The 18,606-nt window shown below is 46.6% G+C and overlaps 1 protein-coding gene across 4 annotated transcripts in view; it reads left to right on the forward strand.

The window, feature by feature from the left end:
- LOC135918181 (adhesion G protein-coupled receptor L3-like) overlaps window positions 1-18,606 on the forward strand; it is a 127,887-nt gene that overhangs the window by 49,070 nt on the left and 60,211 nt on the right. For all 4 annotated transcript variants that reach the window (XM_070532193.1, XM_070532190.1, XM_070532192.1 and 1 more), the window contains exons 3-8: window positions 3,921-4,119; window positions 8,129-8,244; window positions 10,436-10,468; window positions 16,044-16,254; window positions 17,865-18,019; window positions 18,109-18,141. In XM_070532193.1, coding sequence (XP_070388294.1) covers window positions 3,921-4,119; window positions 8,129-8,244; window positions 10,436-10,468; window positions 16,044-16,254; window positions 17,865-18,019; window positions 18,109-18,141 — 747 coding nt within the window. The remainder of the gene's footprint in view (window positions 1-3,920; window positions 4,120-8,128; window positions 8,245-10,435; window positions 10,469-16,043; window positions 16,255-17,864; window positions 18,020-18,108; window positions 18,142-18,606) is intronic.

Consider the following 18,606-nt stretch of genomic DNA (forward strand, 5'->3'; position numbering starts at 1 on the left):
AAAATGAAAAAAAAGTGTCACATGATTAGCGCTGTTGTCAGCTCCTTCATCTCTTCTCCGGGTTTTCCTGCAAACATGTGACTATCGGAGCTATTGATTTGTGCGCGTTTTATAAAGTATTTCAGTCGCGTGTAGTGCTGCTGTCTGTCCTCTTCCTATTATACTTTGCTTGGCACTTCATACTCCATGATCAGTATAAATTATTCGTGCGCAATGAGAACGTGAATAGGAAAGTTATCGTTTCGCAGCTAGAATACCGGTTTTCAGCTCAATCTGGCTGCACGCCGCCGAGCTTATTTGCATGAGTGCTCCACCTGTAGGAGTTGAAGCGCGTATGCGGTGCCTAAAAATAAAGTGGATGCTATAATAAAATGTGACAGCGCCATTTGTACTCTCACGCGAACAATGATTGGGGCAAGTTTCTTGTTAAAGGAACCCCAAAACGATTTTGATGATATTGTACAGACGTACTGAGCTGTAGTGGCAGGTCATTCTAATACTTACGTGACACATTTAAGTGCTCCGTGTAAAGCGTGAAAAACACGGGGAATGCGGGAGATGGAAAGTCAAGACGATTAGCAAAACGAGAACAAGGTGAAAGCAAGAGCCAACGTTTCGACAAGTAAACTTGTCTTCTCCAAGGCGTGTGATTATTATAATTACACGTGTTATAATTACATGCCGGCTACAAAGCGTGTAATTTGTTATAAAGTTTTAAACATGTGCATCACTACTGATCGCAGCTGTGCCACTCTCGTAAGATTTCAGCCGCCCCACCGCAATTGACGCGTTTGGCCCAACTGACGGTCAATTGGGCGAGCTATCCGACTGGCTACCTAGGTCGCGTGATCGATAACTTTTCCAGCTTTATGGTGAACAAATGTTTTTCGTAACAGTTGGAGTGTTAGTCAATTTGTTTCTATAAAAAATGTAACAGAACGAGAATAGACAACGACAAATTCGCCACTGCGCTCAACCACTTCCGATACACAGGAAGTGTCACCTGCTTGTATGAAACGTGCTCTGTGTTGACGCGACCTGCGTGGTCACTGTTGGTCTCGAGCTTTCTTTTCGCGAACATCATGGTTCACCTTTGTTGCGTTGTAGGCTTGCAACGTAGCAATCAACGATGTGTCAAGCTGCGGCATCGTGGCCCTCTGCAAGGCGACAGATGAGCAGAGTGGCTGCAGCGCATCGAACTGTCGGTATCCGATCGGTGCCAGGCTCTACGTGTTTGCGGCCATCACTCCACACCAGTTGATTACTACTCCAATAGAGCGTTTAAACGTGTCCGGTATTAGAGAGTTTTAGCTTGAGCGTTTTTACGGCCAGCGGAGCGGAGCGGACGAGCGCAGACGCCACTGCGCATGCGCACGTCGCTGGGCCGGCCAGCGTCTTTACGGAGCGCAGCTTACGCCCGCTGGGAAGCCCTCTCCAGCGGAGCGATAGGCAGCGCGCGAGCGTGCGTAAAAGCGCGCGGGCGTGTATGGGTATTCAAGATGGCAGCCGTCAACACAAGCGCCGGCGCTGCTGCGTTGTCGACGGCGACCGCTGCTCAGGCCCGTTTAGAAGTTTTACCAAATAACTAACTAAAAACACAGAACCTACCTTTATTAAACAGTTTCAGCGCATTATTAGCAGGTTTAATTGATATTCTTCTCACTCTAACTCGAATTGTGACCAATAGGTGGAGCAGCAGAGCAAGTGACTCTACTCCGCTCGAGAAGACGGGCGATCCGCCCGGCTAAAACTATTTCTGTAGCGTATCAGCCGGACGCCAGGGTGGAACAGACAACGTTTATTGATGCCATGCCCTTTTTATAGGGTGATGAACATGTGATCTGCCGACTGCTGCTTGCGTGGCCGATAAGCGATTATCATGAAAATGTAGTGTGACACGCAATATCAGTATACAACAATTTCCTCGCGCGCCTCTCCGCTGGTGTATCCGCTCGCCCGCTCCGCCCCGCTGGCCGTAAAAACGCTCAAACTAAAACTCTCTATTCGGATAAACGCAAGCGCAAGCGGACTGGGTGCTTTACCGTATGAGTGGAGGCGCAGATGTGAAGGGCCTGTACGGTGTCTCAACCATACAACAGACGCTATTCTACTTTGCTGCTGGTGTAAATTTTCGGCAGGAGCGCAGTCGCGAATATGTTGTCTTTTAGATGTTTAAAATGTTTTACACTCGGTTACAGAAATAGTAGCTAGCTATGTGTTTAACTGGTTAAGCTCTGCGCCACCAGGTGGCTACACCGTGCAGGCCGTTCAGGCCGCTCCCGTTTACGCTAAAGCCCCTTCATCACAGCAGCGATAGTATGGAGGGCATTTATGCCTCCGCCAAAACGCCATGCTCGCCTAGGGTTACCGGATTACCCCGCATGATCGGCGCTGCGACAAAAAGCTCGAAACGCATGCTGCTTGGATAGCTGTCACGGGGGATCGACGGCCAGACGCCTAGAGGAGAGGTAGAGTGTATAAGCGCGACTTGGACGAGGACGAAGAAAGAAACAGATACACAGATACACAGTCCTCGTGCAAGTCGCGCTTATACACTCTACCATGGATTCTAACCAACTAGCCCGCCAGCGTGTTTTAACCTAGAGGAGAGGTTGGAGAGGCTTCGCGCTGGCTCCGTGGACAACTGGTAGTAGACTACACGACGTGACGTCATGACGCAGAACCAGTGAAGGCGAAGCTTAACCCCGATCACTCGGCGAACGCGTTGAGGAGGAAAAACATAGATATGGAGGAGGGTAACTTGTAATCGTCCGCAAATTTCTTAACTTTGGATGCTTCATTTAAATTTCGGCGCTAATGTTTTATTGTAGTTGTACCCTACGCGTCTACAAAATTTGTTCAAACCGTTTTAGGGACCCTTTAAAGAAATTCGCTTGCGAACACAAACTGTTCTCGACCAAAGCGTTTCGCAAGGCTCACAGACTAAACACGGTTGTTCATAAAATTCAGTGGCTTATTGCTATAATGTCATCGGCTACTTTATAGAACACATAACGTCATCACCTCGCTGCAATTTTCAGCAATGTCTCAATGAGCAATACCTATGAGCGATGGTTCGGGCCAATCCTCCCACTTTTCCGTTGTTTATGCCATTTCATTGTTCTTTGACAATATTACGCAACAGCTTTTCTTTTTTTTTCATTTTTGCCTGACGGGCCTCGCTGGCAGCGGCATATCCACTTCAAGAACAACGAATAGGCTTGAGGTTCTGATATAGTTGGCAGTGAATTGGTAAATGTCGGAATATCAAGGTTCAGTAAAATTTTGCACATTTCACTGTTGAGAGTATCTTCAGACCAGGTGAAAGCTTTATCAGTTTCTTTGAACGAGCCATGGGTCACATCATGGAAAAGTGAAGTCTATCACGAACTAGAAAGTAAGGTGTGTATGGTAATTCATTCGCCCCAAGGAAATGTACATGCTACCAATGAACATCAGCGGTTGCAGTCTTCAGTATCACGTCTCAGTCCAGGATATATGTGGTGCGGTACATGCAGTCATTGCTGTCCCTGTCGTGTGCTTCTTCAGAAAGCGGGGGAAGGAGGGGGGGAGGAGGGTTAGGAAGTTGGCGCACAATAAAGTGACGCTCATTTGTTGCCCAGAAATGTACCATACTGAAAGAGTATTATTGCAGCGGTACACGTCTAGTGTCGCCAATATTTTGTCAGTGCGTTTAGGTTGGCCGGCTCATTCTGCCTTGACTAAAACCTCTCGTTTCGCAGCACATGCGTAGGTGCCTAATGTCATCTCCACCAGTAGGGAATGCCCTCCTTAGTGGTATTCGTGGGGTGTGCACTTTCAGGCCAACAGGCAGGCACAACGTTCCGCACCCATTCAAAAAACAAAACAAACATGGGTGTCGCCAGAATCATTGCTGTTCGTGGGCCGCATTTGCGCAGACTACTTCAAGACGCGGCCGGTCCGTACCTACTGCCACGTCCTGGGCCTGACGGGCGTCGTCACGGCGCAAGCGGCCCAGAACGAATGCCGGGCCATATCCATGGACATCATCAGCATGAATACCACGCCCATGCACCGGCTCTGCACTCTGATGAAGCTCTTCGGTCTCGAGGAGCGCAAACTCTGGCTAGCCGACGTGTAAGTACAATGCGAAGCCCCGAAATGTGAGCGAGAAAATGCGCAGCACGCAATGGAACTTTTGCAGCGTGCAGATTTTCATTTCTTTTTTTTTTTTCAGGCCGGGAGAAGCTCGCGGCAGAGCTCACCCGTTAGGGCACGTTGCCAAACCGCACATTTTACATTAAATGAACCTAGCTTTTCCGCAGAGTACGTCATCACAGCCTAGATAACGTTTCTTTATTATTATTATTATTATTATTATTAACATTATTATTAACATTATTATTATTATTATTAGTAGTAGTAGTAGTAGTAGTAGTAGTAGTAGTAGTAGTAGTAGTAGTATATGGACTTGCAATGTTTTTCTAAGTCACTGATGGGGTGAAATTTCCGATTCCTTAGGACAACGTACATTTGTGCTATGTACCAGTTCCGTGAGCCCACGTTCCGAGACATATCGTACCTCAATTATCCTAAATAAGTAAGAAATGTGCTTTTCTGCATGGCCAGACGCCGTTCTTTAGGCCTATGTTTCTTACGGAGACGCTTCCTTGCGATGTTTATAGTGTGGTTAGTGAAACACAGGCATTGTGTAATGTCTTCTGTTAGGAGAGTGATAGTAATATTGTGTGGTCTGCACTTACGTCACTACTTCATTCAAGGCTGGTCTCGTTGCTGTGTCAGTTCTTTCCCTCCTCATTATTTCTCTAAGACTGTTCTGGAAAGCTGCGAGGCGCCAGTACGATGAAGTATACCTGTAAACATTCATGAAATCGTGCAGAATCATTTATGTTTTCAAGTTAATTAATCTATACGCATATGCAATTTCTTAGCAGCGTTTGTGACCAGCACGTACCCACAAAGGTCAGTCGTTCGTTTAACAAGGAGGAACGCACTGTCGGGTGCAGGGAAGTAAATGTAATACTTGCGCACGATTTTTCTTCTTGCGTCACAGCTGGACACATCGCTACTGACGCTGCTCTCAGAGCCCGGAATCGCAGTTCGTATAACAGGGATTGGGACTTTGCAATCACAGAAGCATGAGCTTCGCAGCTATTCTGATTCCGTACAGCACAGCAGTTATTCATACGTACTGTCCCTGGCGAAACGGGCAGAAAGACTGCCACAAGTTAATAAAATGGGATTTTGACAAGAAGTCACTCTTGATATTTCTTTGACGTTCATGCTGCAGCGTATTTGTGGGTGTCACGCACCCACGCAACTGCTTTCTTTTTCGGAGCATCATGTAGAATAGACACGCGTGCCCTCCCCTGCGTATGTCAGACGCCCCAGTTGCACTGATCGGCACGTCCGAATATTAGTAGCAGGAGACCGAAAAATGCTAACATTGTCGGGGGCATTTCCTGTAAACTAAGGCGTCTTTGTGCGGCTCCTTGCGGTTGCTGCCACGCTTCTGAGATTGCGACAAATAATCAAAACTAGACTAGAACTTAGCACCGCTAACTGTCTAAGTATGCGATGACATATCTTGAGTGTAATGATTGTGACCTCTCAACAGCAGCGTGTTCGTGCGACAGGCACTGCCATGCACACTCTCAATTATTAAAGTGACGTTTATATATATATATACGGTACGTCTTACAAACCTGCGATTTGGCGCACGCTGTGACGCGCTTGCGTACGCTCAACACATCTCGAGTTTTCTGGTGCATACCTCCAAAGTCGGATAGGCGGATTTCACCTCTGTTTTCCAGCACAGCAGCGTCACGTTCTGAGCATCGGACCAGGATCGTGTGCACGCTTCTCTCGTGCCTAAGTCACTCTTTGAAACGTGTGGCCAGTGCGTTTATCGCCCCCTGCCCTCGTTACAGCTGGCGCGTTGAGACGCTGTGTTAGACTGCATCGCTTTCGGGGAGGTCCATATTTTTTATGGGAGAGCGTCGAGTGGCCCATTAAGTTAAAAAGTCGGCGGTCTCTGAAGCAGCAGCGAAACTACATCTAGAGTGCCACTGGCGGCCGAGCCGATGGCATGAGCGCGCCTCGACGGAGCAGAGTGGGCGAAAGGGGAGGTCTGCTTCTGCAGTAGCGCGCCAGGTGTTGCTTGAGGGGAGAGGGCATCGCCGCGACGCGCCGCCCGCTGGCCATCGCCGCGTCGGTGGCGTGCGGCGTTGGCACCGTAGGCTGCTGCTGCTTGCCGGCTCGGGCAGTACGTACCGCTATGGTGCATTACGCGCTGCGCAACACTCTGACCCCACATGTGGGTATGCACCATACCACTCCAGAGAACAAATCGAAGGACCGCTCGGCGGCGCTCAATAGGGCATTAATGCTTTCGCATTCTCAACTGATAAGAAGTACGTAGACGTCCTCGGTTTTTTTTTTTTGTCAGAAGGACACTTACACAGTGGGTGAAGTCCGCCTATATTGCTATCGCATTAAAACAATGAATGATGCTGTGGACGAGAAGACGACTCCTCGCGCTCCGTGGTAGTTGATGGATGCCTCGCATGAGCTTATTTTACAAAGGCCGTGTAGTTTGGCTTCGAATGAGCATGGGAAGATTCACCGAAAGAGGTAGGCGACACACTGTGGCGAGAAAATGTCAAAAATTGTGAATAGTGAATGTCGTATGTATGGCAAATTGTTAGAGATTCTGTGAGTCTAATTCCATGCGATGGACAGGCTAACTGTATTGCCCCGAGACGGTTCCCTCAACCATTCAGCGACAAGGAAAGCACGGGACTCCACTTTAATATACATGTATCCCTTAGTCATTTGCCAGTTCCACTCGGCTCTTCCACTATTTCTTTTCTGCCGTTAAGTATTTTTGAATATCCATAATGTGTTGCTGTGAACTACGAGCAGTTCTTTTCGAAACATTACACTGCCCTCTCTCCCTTTATTGTCACGTGTACATCTTATTGGCTGTCTGCGTGTTTTCTGTTGATGCTGTTGGTCCATGATGCTGTTGGTCACACGTGCAATAAGGCACCAGATGACCTTGTTAGCCAGCCCTGAAGTTATTGCATCTTAGAATGGTGAAGTACAGATGTTATGCCAACAGTGACGCGGTAATAAACATGGGCATGTTGTCACAATCGCTTCAGTTAACAATTTTTTTATTGCTGCGAAATACAAGAAAAACGTTGCGATCCCAACAGCGAGGGGCAAGTCTGTCGGTGGTGAAGTAGTAAAGATGGCGCCGCCTCATTTAAGGCAAATATTATAATAAGCTATCTTTCTACTATATAGTTCTTCAGTGGCTATAGCGTTTCACTACTCAGCTAGAGATGTAAGTGGTTGAAAACAAACATTAAAAATTTCGGAAAATTTTGTTTTTTTTTCTTTTTCTTCAGAGAGGATAAAATAGGAAAAAAACACACAAAAAACAGAGCTTTCCCGCAGAATTATTTTGTGGCGATGGAGCTCCTTTCAACGTATCTAAAAGTTTAGTGGAAAGAAGGAGTTTGCGTGTCTCCGAAGCACCTGGATCCATCAAAGAAGGGGCAAGGTCTTTGTTTCAACTAACCTTTGAGCCCTCTCGCCTGTCGCGAAATGTAGAGATTCCCCCTTCTTCTGTGGCATGTGAAAGAAACTGGTCCTAGTTTGAAAATGTGCACAACAAGGTACGCAACAAGCTCCCAGGGGATCGAGTTCAAAAACTTAAAAAAAAAGACCCGGCGTGGCTGCTCAGTGGTTATGGTGTTGGGCTGAGCTAGAGATCGCGGTATCGAATCTCGGCCGCGGTGGCTGCATTTCGATGGAGGCGAAATGCGAAAACACCGGTGTACTTAGATTTAAGTGCACCTTAAAGAACCTCAGGTCGTCGAAATTTCCGAAGTCTTTCACTGTTGCTTGCCTCATAATCAGAATGTGGTTTTTGCACGATAAACCCCAGAATCTAATTTTCAAAAGCTAATAATTTATATGATAACTATATTACTAATAATAACTATATCTAATAATTTTTATGGCTGTTTTGATCCCTGCTTGATTGATGTTGCTACGCGTATGCAGCGCATACCGGTGCATTCTTTTTTACTTTTTCTTGTGCCTTACTTTGCAGATTGAACCAGTCTGGACCTCTAACATGGGATGAGTGCAACATTGAAGTGCTAGCCGCAAATGTAACAAAGGCACCTTCGAATTGCACCATCTGCAACATAGCAGTCGTTTGCGATGGTAAGTCCTACTTCATGTATAAAACTAAGGCACTTGAACCGATGAAAAAGCTGTTGAGAAAATGTGTGCGAAAATCGGGATTTGTATTTTGAGCACGTTGAACGAGTGTTGACGCCTAAATTTAAGTAATGATGGCTTCGCATACCTGCCATACGTATGCGCGCATGCGTACACTCACAGGAGTATATTTTACCAATTTGACCTACCGGATAATAATGTAATGTTATGAAGGAAGTTAGCGTGAGTTCTTTGTAGTGAAAGCTTTGCTGCTCAAGAAAAATTAGTCACGGTATGTTAGTCGCTTTACCAGCAAAACCAAACCAGTAGTCTAGCATTTCTTAGAGAAAGTGCGTAGTAACTGCCAAATGTGAACACTGAGTCGACTGGCCAAATGCGTCATAAGTAAATCGGCAGATAGGCAGCGACTTTTTATCTGATTCTACCCTGTGGATTTATTTAGGTATCATTTTGTCTAGACGCTTTTGCGCGCACACACGCACGCACGCACACGCGTGGTTCCCGGCCATTCATATACATTGTGTTTCACCGAACTCTTAAAAAATTGTTTTAATTGCCTGTGGCAGCTAGCACAATTGCCTGTGGCAGAGCCAAGTCTACTCGAAGAGGCGGACATTACTTGCACGTAAAATTTAAATGCATAATCGACTAATTAACAAATATTCACTATTTACGTTTTTAACTAATTAACTTATGGCACATATTGCTATTTGCACATTTTAGCGGGTGAGACTGCAAGGCATGTCCACATGAAAATGTGTGGATGAAACCATTTATGAGATATGCGCCGTTAAACTTGCGGTAAAAATTCACTGTCGTTCCACTTACTTTCTTAAGAAAACCATTTATGAGATATGCGCCGTTAAACTTGCGGTAAAAATTCACTGTCGTTCCACTTACTTTCTTAAGAAAGCGTTGTTTTATGCATTGAAGCCCAAAACTAAATGGAACGCCAAGGCATTTCTCCGCAATGCGAAGGTGGTGGGATCGTTCCCCACCTGCGGCAAGTTGTTTTTTTCATCCACTTTCATTTCCATTGATTTATCGTTTCTTTTTTAATTTATTAAGCACAATTAGTTTCCCCTATTTTGTCCTTGGTGTCAGTGTTTGCTGGCTTCTAATGATTTGACTAATAAAAATCGCGCCCCTAGGTTAAGCCCCTTTCTTCTCGTTTATCATATATATATATATATATATATATATATATATATATATATATATATATATATATATATATATATATATATATATATATATATATATATATATATATAATATTTGGGGTTTAACGTGCCAAAACCACTTTCTGATTATGAGGCACGCCGTAGTGGAGGACTCCGGAAATTTTGACCACCTGGGGTTCTTTAACGTGCACCTAAATCTAAGCACATGGGTGTTTTCGCATTTCGCCCCCATCGAAATGCGGCCGCCGTGGCCGGGATTCGATCCCGCGACCTCGTGCTCAGCAGCCCAACACCATAGCCACTGAGCAACCACGGCGGGTTATATATATATATATATATATATATATATATATATATATATATATATATATATATATATATATATATATATATATTTATATATATATATATATATATAGTGTGTGGGCTGTAACTTCCCTCCCAAAACTGCACAATGGATTACGATAGACGCCGTTGTACAAAGTTCGGGATTAATTTTCAGCACATGGGGTCCATTAACGTGCATCCAATGCATGGTACACAAGCGTCTCCACTTCTACGTCTCGCATGGACCCTACATTTCTGGCACGTTAAACCATGTAAAATCAGGCAAACAAGCAATCAATGAATAGTGTTTCCATGCAACCATCTACCAACAACGGCAATGAATAAGAAACGGTGCCTGTGCTTGCCAAATATTGATCATAATAGAACTAAGCACGTTGGCTACTATTACTTCGCTTTGAATCGTATGGAAACATTCACGAAGCCAGGTACAATTTATTTTATATTATTTGCACAAGCGCGTGTAGGTGGTAATTGTAGTTTACTTTTTAAGCAAAAATCTATCCTGCAACCGCATACCAAACCGAAAATAAGGTGCTTTGTTGTTCAGCAACCGACTTTCATTAGTTTTCTGTCACATTGTTTGAACCATGTACAATCGTATCCGTATTGAGACACTAAACTACGTTACGCTTCTATTACAGCTGGGTTCTACCATGAGAGTGGATCAAATTGCGGTAAGTCGATGCAAAGGTGTAACAGATGGTCTTCAAGCAAATAAGGGATATGTTTTTTTTTTTTGAGCCCAGGAAGAAAAGATTTGGTAGTTTCGCCTGAAGAGCGATGCATTGACAATGATAGGTCTTTCTGCTGGAACTTATCGTAGGGTCTCATCGCAGTGTCTGCTTCAACTCCTGGTGGGTAGGAGGAACAGGGCCCTGGCAGGTACCAGGCGTCTCAGAATGCTGGCTCAATAATGAACATTGCCAGTCGTGTTGCAGACGTCGCAGCTCGATGGTGCACGAGATGAGACCAAGGAGGTTGGACCTATGGGAAACTGTCGGCGTTAGTCAGCGCCCAGTGAACTGTTAGAGAACGTTAGCTTGTCGTTTACGGCTCAGATCAGTGCATACACACGCTAGCGCGTTCGCAGGGTGAGAATGAATGAATTCTTTATTAAGGGAGGACCGAAGATTGCTGGTGCAGGAGTAGGGGCATAGGAAGGAGAGGTAAACACCCACTAATTTGCGCAAGCCAGGCCTCTAGCAACGCCAAAGTGGGCTAACGCTACTAGATGATCGGGGTTTTCGAGAATGTCGTTCTGTAAAGCTTCAATATGGCAATGCAGAGAGAGAGAAAACTTTGTTTGGTCCATTAAGGGCTTAGCGTTCGGTCTTCGTCTTCATCGCTGCAGACGCTTGACCTTCTTAGCAGGATTGGGCCCCTAGTCCAGGGCTCCACTCAGCCGCGCTGCTTCGCTTGCGTGCTGCACCATTGCCCTTTGGGCGGCGAGCTCGCAGCTGGTGAGCCGGCTCTCCCACAGCTCCGCACACGGGGTTTTGTGTTGTGGAATGTGTAGTTACGTTTACACTCCCAGGTTATATGGTAAAGCGTGGGGGTTGTCCCTCACCACGGGCATGTGTTCCTAAATTGTGTAGGATACATCTTGCTTAGTATATGTAAGTTAGAGAAGGTTCCCGTGAGCAGTCTCCGCCAACTAGCTGCTTCTTGCTGTGTTAAGGCTTTGTGTGGCGGGGAGTATCTAATTCCTTTGCCTCTGTGGTAGTTCAGTAACTCTGAATAGCCGATCTCCACGGTGAAGTGCTGCCCCAGGGCGTGTGACCGCTCGACTCGGTACGTGATCTCGCGAGCCAAGCTGTCTGAGCTTTCATTTCCTTCTATCCCCATGTGTGCCGGAATGCAGATTAGTTTGTGGATTGTGGTGTGTCTGAGGTATTCTGCCTTGTGGAGGATAGCTAAGGCAGCCCTGCAGATTCTACTCTTTGTGTAGTTCCTGCATGTCTCTTTTGAAACCGTTAAAATGACCATTGATTTGTCTTTTCGATAGCCCTCAGCCGCCGCCAGCCCAACAGCAACCTCCTCCGCTTCCACTATCCTGGCGCTACGTGTAGTTGCGCAGGTGATTAGCTTGCTTGCGTTCTCAACCACTACCGAAGCTGCCTTAATGTAATTTGTATGTCTATTCTATGGATACAGCGTTGCATCCGTGAAAACCGTGTTTTCTAGTTTGGCTAAATGCCTTACCACATCATCTGCCCGTGCCTTCTTCTGGCCGCGTGGAGGTTTGGATCCATGTTTTTCGGAATGGGATTGACCTACAGGGTCTTTCTCGTCGGGTGTATCGGCGGATCGATCGAAATGCCTCCTTTGGTCGCGACCTAACCTTGTCAGGAGCTCTCTTCCCGTAGCCGTGTCTCTGAGTCGGTGAAACTGTGCTCCAAGCTGTGCTTCTGCCAGTAAGGTGAAGGTGTTGCTAATCCCTAGCTGTAGCAGCTTGTCGTTCGGTGTGTTCCTTGGTAGGTGGAGTGCCGTCTTGTAGGCCTTCCGCAGGATTGTCTCTGCTTGTTCTGTTTCGCTCTTGATTATGGGGTCGTATGGCAGCGAGTAGATTACCCTGCTGACTATGAGGCTTCTGACGAGTTTTAGCGTGTCGTCTTCTTTCATCCCATGCCTTCGGTGGGAGACTCTGGTTATCATTCTGCCTACCTCTTCAGCCGACTTGCTGAGCAGGCTGAGTGTGTGGCTGCATTTCCTGCTTGCTTGCAGCCACATTCCCAGGGCTCTTATCATGTTCCCCTCCGGGATGTTTTGCCCCTCCAGTTTCACCTCGAGTGGTGCATCAGTGGGGTGACTTCTTACCCTCAGTAGCTCAGACTTCTTTGTAGAGCAGGCTAGTCCTCTCTCATTCACGTATCTTTCTATGCAGCTTGCTACTTGTTGTAGCTTCTCCTGTTTCTCTCCCAGGGATACATGGTTCACCCAGACCGTCATGTCATCTGCGTACATCGCGTGCTGGATGCCCTGGATTCTGCTGAGTCTTTCTGCTAGGCCGATCATCACCACATTAAAGAGTATGGGCGAGATGACCGAGCCTTGGGGTGTGCCTTTGCTTGGAGTGGTGAAGACATCACTCTTCAACTCCCCTAGTCCCACTGTGACCGTTCTGTTGGTCAGGGAGTCTTTGAAATAGTCATGGATTCTTCTCCCGCAGTTGGTGTTATTTAGCCCCTGCATTATAGCGGCGTGGTTGACGTTGTCAAAGGCTCCTTTTATATGAAGTGCCATGACTGCGTTTTCCCCATTCTTGGGCATTGTCTCCAGGACCTCTTCTTTAAGTTGCAGAAGCACGTCCTGCGTCGAGAGTTTCACCCCGAAGCCGAACCTGGTGTCTGGGTAGAGCCTTTTGTTTTCTAGATGCTGCTGGATGCGTTTCGTGACAATCCTCTCGTATAGCTTTCCCAGGCAAGAAGTGAGGGACATTGGTCTGAGATTCTCGATCTGCAGCTTCTTGCCTGGTTTGGGAATCCTGACTACCACAGCATGCTTCCACTCGGCTGGTATCTTTCCTTCTTCCCAAAGCTTGTTGAGGTAGGCCATCAGGTGGTCCACTGTCTGATCGCTTAGGTTCCCTATGAGAGAGTTTCTAATTCGATCTGTTCCTGCCGCTGTGTTTTTCGTGATGGCTCTCATTGCCGCGGTGACTTCCTCTCTGGTGATAGGCTAGTCCATATCCGAGTTTTCTTCTGCGAGACAATCTCCTTCATATCCCTTGGGCTCGTCAGTACCGTAGCATTTGGTTCTGACTTCATCGAGGAGCTGCTCGTCTGTTCCCTGATATTGGTGCACTAGACTTTGAATTGCTTTGCCGCTTTCTGCTTTAGTCTTGGTAGGGTCCATTAGAGCCTTAAAAATACGCCATGTTTTAGCCGTGATAAGTGTCCCATTCAGCGAGGTGCTGAACTGTTGCCACCCTTGCCTGGCTAGGTGTGTTGCGTACTCTTCTGGTTGGAGTGTTACCGCAGCTATTTTCTTCTGTAACTTAACATTAAATTTCTGCCTTTTCCACTTTCTAGGTGAGACCGCGTCTTGCCTCCCATAGCTGGAGTAGCCGCTTGTCTACCTCTGGTGTTTCCTCGGTTCGATCTACCTCCTTGGTAGATCGAACCGAGGTATCGAACTTGGTAGATCGAAATTTCCTGTATTTGTTTTAAGTTGTTGGCACCACTCCCCTATCGAAGTGGTGTTTCTCTCCAGCTGCCGGCAGTGGTGTCTAAAGGCGTCCCAATACGTGAGGTGAGCTGTGCCGATCTTCCTCTTGACATTTTCTGCTACGGTGCTTATTCTTATAATGTCATGGTCACTGCCAAGGTTTTCTAGCAGGTTTACTATGAAGGTGCTCCTGGCTTTCCTTTTCTTCTTAGGTATAACCTCTGTTATTACATGTTCAGTCTGTGTATCATCAATCTCGTCATGGGCTATGGCTATAAATTTGTTGCTAGCGAGGGTTGCGGTTCGTCCGCGCTCTTGCAATGTAGAAAAATATTGCTGTCGTCTCAATAATTATTGAACGTGGGACAGTGTAAAATTAGACACTGCAAATTGGCTTCGCATACGGAGTGGCAGAAGGTGCATATTCGGGGGGCAGAGGCGTTAGTGCCCTTCTTTTGGTCAGCCAACGTGTGCAATTTGGGAATTATGTCAGGGGTAGTGCTGTGTTGGCAAGTACTTTGTGAATATTTTCTGGGATCGGCTGAGGGCGAGGTCCTTAAGCATGTGAGGAGAAGTGAGATGTTTAAGCCTCCCCTGTTAGTGTACTTGAGGAAGCGTCTGCATAGTACGTACATGGCATAGCGTGAGAGCACACAACGCTCATGCCAGCGGTAGGAGAACGTTGCCCTGCTCCGCCACCGAGGAAAAGCTTAGCGTTGACGGTGCGTCGTCTTCACTTCGTGGTTTATGCAGCCAAATGTTGTTCGCGTCTCTGGAGAGCCTCCAGCACTCTGTGCATTCAGCCCTGCGCGCACGTGCCGCGCATGCGCCGTCAATAGGGAAGGCGCAACAACGCCAACGCCAACTGGGACAGCGCGAACGCCCTTCGCGTGGCCCCATGATTGCCCTATTGCAATAAAACTAAACTAACACTATTATTTAAAGGTTACTTCCTACCTGCAACCTGCACCTGTACACATGGTATAAACCATGTGTACCAGCTAACGTTAGCCAAGCTGTTTAACGAAAAAGATATAGACAACATGGTTTAAGGTGCATACATACATACATATACATATACATAAGACCTATATGATAAGACACGATTCTAAGACCTTGCGGTGTCCTGTTGTCAGACCCCTTATGACCGAACACAGTAGTTCTCAAAATCATTTTGCACCATGCTTTTTTAAATCCTTTCTTTTTCTTCTTTGAACAGCTTGGCTAAGGTTAGCAGGGACACTTTATATGTTAAGATGCCAGTGTCGTTTGTTGAATTGTGGGCAAGAGCACGGAGGCGTTATTTTTTATTGTGCGTGGCCACGTATGTGTCGTACTTTCTTCGAATTAAACTGTCAACCTTTTAAGACACACTGCACTGCGTCTCACATTTCTTTCTGCATTGTGTTTTTTGAGCCATATGTGGGGAAAACTTGGGTAATTAACCAGTCTACGTCGCAGCCCTTTGCTTCATCGTCATGGTTCTGTTTATACCCGACCTAAATTTGAGAATAGTTCTTCGTGCACATCCAGCATCCAGCGGAGCCCTGGACTAAGAGCAACCGACCGTTGTGCTGGAAGATGGACGATTCCATCTGAAGACCGCAGAAGACCAGCGAATCTAGAGCTAATAATGTTTTTCACTCACTCACTCACTCGTGCACAAAACCTGCACTCTTCTTCTTTTGTCAGCTGTGTCGTAATGCCACAAGTAGTAGCAATTTTTATCAGTCGTATTCGCATTGCTTTTTCGTTCATCTACTCTTTCCTAGTTTATTAGGTGTGTCCAGATGTTGTCTGGCTATCTTTTTTACGTCTACTTCGCGTCATCTTGTTACAGCAGTGAATATCTCCAGCAAAAACTCGCAGTTTGTTTTATATTATAGCCTACATTTGTACTAAAACGCTGTGTTCGAGCTCGATATAGCGGTGTCGCTCATAAAGTGCTGCATTCCTTGAATTGTTGCGCACAAAGAGCAGAACAATACAGTACAATATTCTGTGTAGAACAGTCTTTCTACAGTGGTCAACGTGCACATGGTATTACAAGCGTACTTCTTTTCCCTACCTTTTCATCTGCAGTCGTCGTAGAACAAGGCAATGATGACATGGAATATTGCTATTACGACGAGAAGGCAACCGTTGAGGAGAGTCGCAAGAGCTGCCTGTCGCAGTCACCGCAGTCGATGCTTATGAATGTGCGGCTGCTGAACGAGCCACAGCTGGACTACGTAAGGCGTGTAATGCGCACCGACTTGGAGTTCTGGGTTGACCTGAAAGAGGAAGACGTGAGGTACGTGCTCCCACGCCTAACTCCGCATGTGTCATTTCACGCTTTCTTTCTTATTGGGCAGCTACCGATGCGCACCAATAAGTTGTTTACCTCATGCGGTTCAGAGACTTTGTCAAAAGCTTTCGACACGCTCGGCGAATTTCGAGATGCGTCTCCAATGCCCTTTTGCAGGGCTACTGCAGCACGCCCAAAGCTCCGAAAAAAAATGAAGGCACTGACCACTATGTCTCAATTAGAGGGCCTTTGAAACATTTCTACAAGTGCGAAGATGGGTCTGGCTAAGCAAACCATGGCTTCGAAAGTTCAGCGAGAATATTGCTCTCAGATTGGTGTATTCCCCTTCGCAAAAGAACACAACGCCTGATAAGGTAGACAATAATAAAGAGCACTTCCTTGGCGCGCATTTCTGTTTGTTTTTTAACGCAAAAAGCGTTTTATGCTGGGGTCCACGATCAACTTCCTCTAACGGACGTGACGTCGGCGCGAACGCGTAAAATATGCTCTCTTGACAGGGGTTGCGCCGCCAGCTTGAAGCGGTGAATCGAGAGAGAGAGGGAGAGAAAAGGATGCATAGAAAGGCAGGGAAGTTAACCAGAGGTAGTTGCGGTTGGCTCCCCTTCACGGGGGAAAGGTTAAGGGGGATAAAAAGGGAAAGAAAGCGGAAAGGGGAAGTAAAGAGAAAGAGAGACGAGATCGAGCAATGCGCGTACACTATATAGTGCATCACGACACTAATGATCACCGACAGTGAGCGCTTCGGTAGTCTCAGCGCAGCGGAGGCTCCAGCGCGGCGTAGCCTGGTGTAGGAGGTGCAGGCGTTGTGCTGAGATGGCGACGCAGTTTCCGCACGTGATTTGCCCTTCGCGTCGATTAAGCATGTTACGCCGCGTCCCCTGCGGAGTTCAGCTTCATTACTGTTTACACGCCGTCTACTGCTTAGCTTGCGATGGAGAGAGAAAATACAAAGGCAAAGGAAAGACAGGGAGGTTAACCAGACATTATCTCCGGTTGGTTACCTTGTACTCGGGGAGGGGCAAAGGTATGCGATAAGTGAGAGAGAAAAGGAAAGAAAAACAATCCAAACATACACACACACATACACGTGATACATACGAACTGTTTATGTGTATGGGCACTGTCAGGTAGTCTGCGATGCGTTCCTAGTGTTACGCAGTGTCACCGTCGAATCCTACGTCACGCAGTGTACAGTCACAATGTGTAAGAAAGTCCCGTGTCTTTTAAGTACCACAGCAGCGCATTCGTAGCGCATCGCGCTGATCTTCGCCAACTAAGAAAACTGCTGCGCTAAGCGACGCATAAACGCAGTGACGTCAACGCGTGAATCTCGCTTTGGTCCTTCGGGAGACACGCCAGCATGAAGCAGTACGCATTCGGGGCGCACGCTGTGAACTCTGCCATTCCTGAAGCTGTGCGTGTCGCAAGCTTCACGTACAATAAACGTGCAACTTCTTCTGGGAAGGCACGTTTCACTTTCGTGTTCTGTCGATTTCTATGAAAGAGGGATCAATCATATTTTCTTTCATTTTTAATACCATAATTCAATGTCTGTAGTAATGACTACTTACGCACGATTTTCTTTCCTACTGCAGAGAGTTGAGCGGCGTGGTTGCTTTCAACGCTGACAGCATCGACTGGGGCTCGTCATGCTTCACAGTGTGGTTTGGCCGTGACGTACCGTGGTTCTTCAAGCGAAACTGTGACGAGTTATACCCAGTGGTATGTGAAGACAGCACCAAAACTTGGAGTAAGCCCTTCACAGCATTAGAGCAGATTTAAATATCGATAATACATGTTGAATAACTTTATACTACGCCGTCCGTACGTCTATTTCAGGTCTAAGAAAAGGTGGCTCGGCTAATGATTGTAGTAAGTACATCCTTTCTTTTTGTCCTTTTTACAACTTACAAACCCATGCCAGTATGCCTCAGAGGTTACCGCCTGCACACACAGCACCACACAGTCATAGTCGTAGGCACCGGCTGGTCGTCCTCAAAAATGCATGCAATAGTACCTTCGCTGCCTCGTTGGCTGACGAGAGGTGAGGTCGGTGTTCAATCAGCAGTAACTGCATTTCTGTCAAAACAGAGTAAAAAAAAGTAAGCATGACACATTCGGCGTACTTAGACAACGAAAAGGGAGGGGGGAAGGGGGGGGGAGGGAATGCGGCTATCTACTTGTATATCACATCTTAGCACACCTCCGACATTCCGACAAACCTCTTTTGCGCATTTGGTTCTAATCGCGTTTTCGTGGCGTTGTGCCAATACTTGTTCCATTAAATCTAAGTGCTTGTATTACATCGTCATGAAATATTCGAATGACATTTCTCTC

This window comes from Dermacentor albipictus, chromosome 1, assembly GCF_038994185.2.
Source record: "Dermacentor albipictus isolate Rhodes 1998 colony chromosome 1, USDA_Dalb.pri_finalv2, whole genome shotgun sequence".
NCBI classification, from domain to species: Eukaryota; Metazoa; Arthropoda; class Arachnida; order Ixodida; family Ixodidae; genus Dermacentor; species Dermacentor albipictus.